Source organism: Perna viridis, chromosome 11 (assembly GCF_037379345.1).
Source record: "Perna viridis isolate PV_CMFRI_1.1 ecotype Kerala chromosome 11, ASM3737934v1, whole genome shotgun sequence".
NCBI lineage: Eukaryota > Metazoa > Mollusca > Bivalvia > Mytilida > Mytilidae > Perna > Perna viridis.
The window spans coordinates 3,589,685-3,593,170 of record NC_142455.1 but is presented as its reverse complement, the minus strand read 5'-3'; the positions used below and the strand labels follow the sequence as shown (position 1 = coordinate 3,593,170).

The following is a 3,486-nucleotide window of genomic DNA, read 5'->3' as shown; positions in this document are numbered from 1 at the left end:
ACCTTTAACGCTTGTGTTGAAAATTGGTCTGTCACTCGAAAATGGTCAAATGGAAAATGGAACAAATCAGGAACTAAAGCACATTCATCCTACAGCCTGTAGATCTGAAGACTACTGAAGCCAAATAAAGTGTGTTACGGTCACGAGTGAGAGGTCAGAAACCCCCAGAGGTGTCACTCGTGTGAAAAAATGAGGATTTTTTTCCAACTTTTGCCTCTGTCCTAAAACCGGTAGTAGTCAATACAAGGGGTTGACATCCAAATAATGGCGACAAAAATCACTCTTATTTAGTTTCCAGGTAAAATAGAGTACTACAGATCAATTCTGCTCTGGCAAGGGTCCAAGAAATGAACCCTATCACCAAAAATATCTCATTTTTGTCGACAGTGGAAACTCGTGACTTCCTCTTTTAGCTTTCAAGTCATTATTTATTAACAAACTATATATCAGATAGCCTCATTTTAAAGCACAGTCACACTGCTTGCAGATGGACACAAATTGCACTTTCCTAAACTAAGATTTACATTGCCAGAACCGATAAAGCGGAACCAGGTCCAATCCCGAACAGATCCAGGCGTAGCATGACAAGGGTTAAGTTGCATACAACTCAAAGATTGGGAAAAGGGCTTTCAAAATCAGTATACTAAAGGTAGGATGATCATTAATTTTTTTTCTCAGATATTTAGCTTGAATAAATAATACTGAAAATCCACATTTTTACATTGCCTGCTATCTGAAGCATGGAGACAAATTAATCACACAATATTCATACACTTTTGTACTAAATTACAAATACACATTCTCAACTTTATTACGATTAATGTGATCAACATACAAACATCATACGCACTTACATTATACAATGCATAGAACTAGTCTCGTGTGTTCTTGATACTACATTGAAAAGGGAGCAGGGATGTGGCTGTTGACCCAAAAGTGTTAAGTGAGAACCAACTAAGACTGTCATTCATATGGAACATATCCGTGCTACAATAGATGTGATATGCCTGAGCACATGTACATATTTTTACAAAACTTATAGAGACCAAAATTCATGAAAATTTGTATGTCTTTAATGTGATATTCAATTCACCAAAGTTTCAAGAAAATTGGTGTCATTTTTTTCAAGGGCCTAATGGGCAACAGTAGAGGATAATCAGTCCTGTATCAGATGCATGCCTGTTTAAAAAGTAAGTATCCCTCAAACAGTTGGTAGAACATAAAATAAACAAATATAATAGTATATTATATATTTTAAAGATACAATTTATGAGATCCTTATTCACAATCCATTAAGAGATACCTTCTATATCTAAATAAAACAATTACATAATGAAAATTAATTATGTTTTAATTCAGAACATGTATCAGTTGCATTAAAGATTATTTAAATTTTCACATGTTTTTCATTTTTTTTCAATGGATAATTCATTATTTCCCTTAGTTTTTTTGGTTTATAATTCATGGAAAACATTGGTAAAAAGCTCTTATATGAGGGTGTTGTGTTAAAGGAAATGCATAATAAAGATTTATTTGGTTTTCATTCATTTTCACTGATAATTAATTGAATTACCTCTAATATTGTACATATTTGTCATTGTTCCCATTCATGGAATCCAGTATTGATACTGATTTACATGGAATATTTGCTGCCAGTAATATCCAGTGCTTTTGACACTTGTTGATTGGCATGAAAATCCAAGTGTATCCTGAGAATTTAACCTACAAGAACGTAATATATTTCAGCATGTGTGTTATAAATGCAAAACAACATAAAACTTTGAATTTTCAACAGACCATGACTGCGGGGTTTATTCCTAAAATTGGCATGAATTTGTGATGAAATGATGGTAATGCATCTGTACACCGAATATCATTGACCTAGCATAAGGGGTTCAAGTTGTATTAACTTATCAGAAAACATAAGTGAAGTTTGTAGGTGCTGTCATCGCTGCCATCGCTGGAATAGCAAAACCTAAGTCTTGCTCTCCGTGACTTTCGTTGCACTTAACCAGTAACTGTTACATACAAAATATTTTTCTTTGTTTCATTTGGTAACTGGCAATTAATAAATCTGCATAACTCGTAGTCATTATCTTAAAATTTTAAAATAATACATGTTGTACAAATGAAATACTTACCTTACTGTAAAACCAAGTATCAAACCGTTTTTTCTCCCTAAGGACTGCCATATATGATGGCAGAGCAAAAATATGACCCTCTTGTTCTAAATTGTTTTCACTCTTTAAGATTCCTATATATGCGTTTATCACCTGAAATGAATTACTGTAACTTAAATTCTGAAACTACATTTACTGGAGAAAATTTGTAATAATATAGCTTTGACTTGGCCAAGAAATACATACCAATATGTCGTAAAGTTTCTATATGAATTACTTGTGGACATAACCCAATTTCTAAATTTTTAATTCAGTATTCGTGCTATCTACTTTGCACCCTGGAACCATGCATTCAAGCACACATTTGAAATGTTTATTTTTCCTGCAGCAAAACGAATTGAAAACCATTAAACAAGTACTATCTTTAAAAAAGATAGCCGACACGGTAAAATTTTGATCTTTCTCCTTATTAATTTTCTACATTTCATTCAGAAAATAACACATGACACACAATTTCACTGCAGTTTTTTTCGAAAGCCACTAAGTTATCAGTATTTGGCCAATGGGGAAACAGAACTGAGATCAGGTAACTTGCGTTTCCATGGAAGAGCGTCTTTAAGGTCAAAGGGTAAAAATTGAAAATATAACGACTGCGTCAGAAAGAAATGATTCCGCATAAACACGTAACCTTTTCAGTCAGAAGTATAAAGATTTATATCAAAGCTGCAGAAAATCCTACTTCTAAATATCACTGCTCTCCTTTCAGAAAGTTTTCCTCTGCTGAATATATATTACGAATGTAACACTACTCTGCAAGGGAATATACATTTACCTTATCATTAAGCCAACTGGAGCCTTGTAAAGTGATAAGATCTTTCCTCTCTAAAGTTTCACCACCAACATCATATCTAACTGATCTGTTTTTGTACAACATGTATGGGGAGGTTTTTAGAAGTCCATCACATTTCAAGTCTTTTACGAAATTCCCTAAAAACAAATCAGAATGACTATAAATGAAGGATATAAGTGAAATTAATGGTTCAAATTTACATTGAAGATTATTTGTTAATTTTTCTGTTTATAAATGACATACGTCACCCCTTTTAGATCTAAATAATAAACAGTTGTCACAAAATTACACTTACATTCTACATCTTCAAGATTACATTGCTGGTGTGTATCATTGATGTCTAGAAAGGAAATAAATCATTATCAATAGTATGTAACCGGTTACTTATTCATCATACATATATCATTTTGCAGTATATGAACAGGACAGTGACATTCTAATAAAGAAATTGCAACAAATGATCAAAATTACTTTTCACTGTTGAGTTAAAACATAAACAGCCACTGAACAGATGAA

General features: G+C 32.7%; 1 protein-coding gene across 1 annotated transcript; it reads right to left on the bottom strand.

Moving 5' to 3' along the window:
* Positions 1-220: 220 nt before the first annotated feature.
* On the bottom strand, positions 221-3,101 carry LOC148602360 (sentrin-specific protease 1-like). Its single transcript, XM_088552564.1, has 4 exons — positions 2,953-3,101; positions 2,142-2,273; positions 1,574-1,722; positions 221-987 (listed from the first exon to the last, which is right to left on the bottom strand). Exons 1-3 carry the CDS (start codon positions 3,052-3,054, stop codon positions 1,576-1,578), a joined length of 381 nt encoding a protein of 126 aa, XP_088408690.1. The 5' UTR covers positions 3,055-3,101; the 3' UTR covers positions 221-987; positions 1,574-1,575.
* Positions 3,102-3,486: the final 385 nt, after the last annotated feature.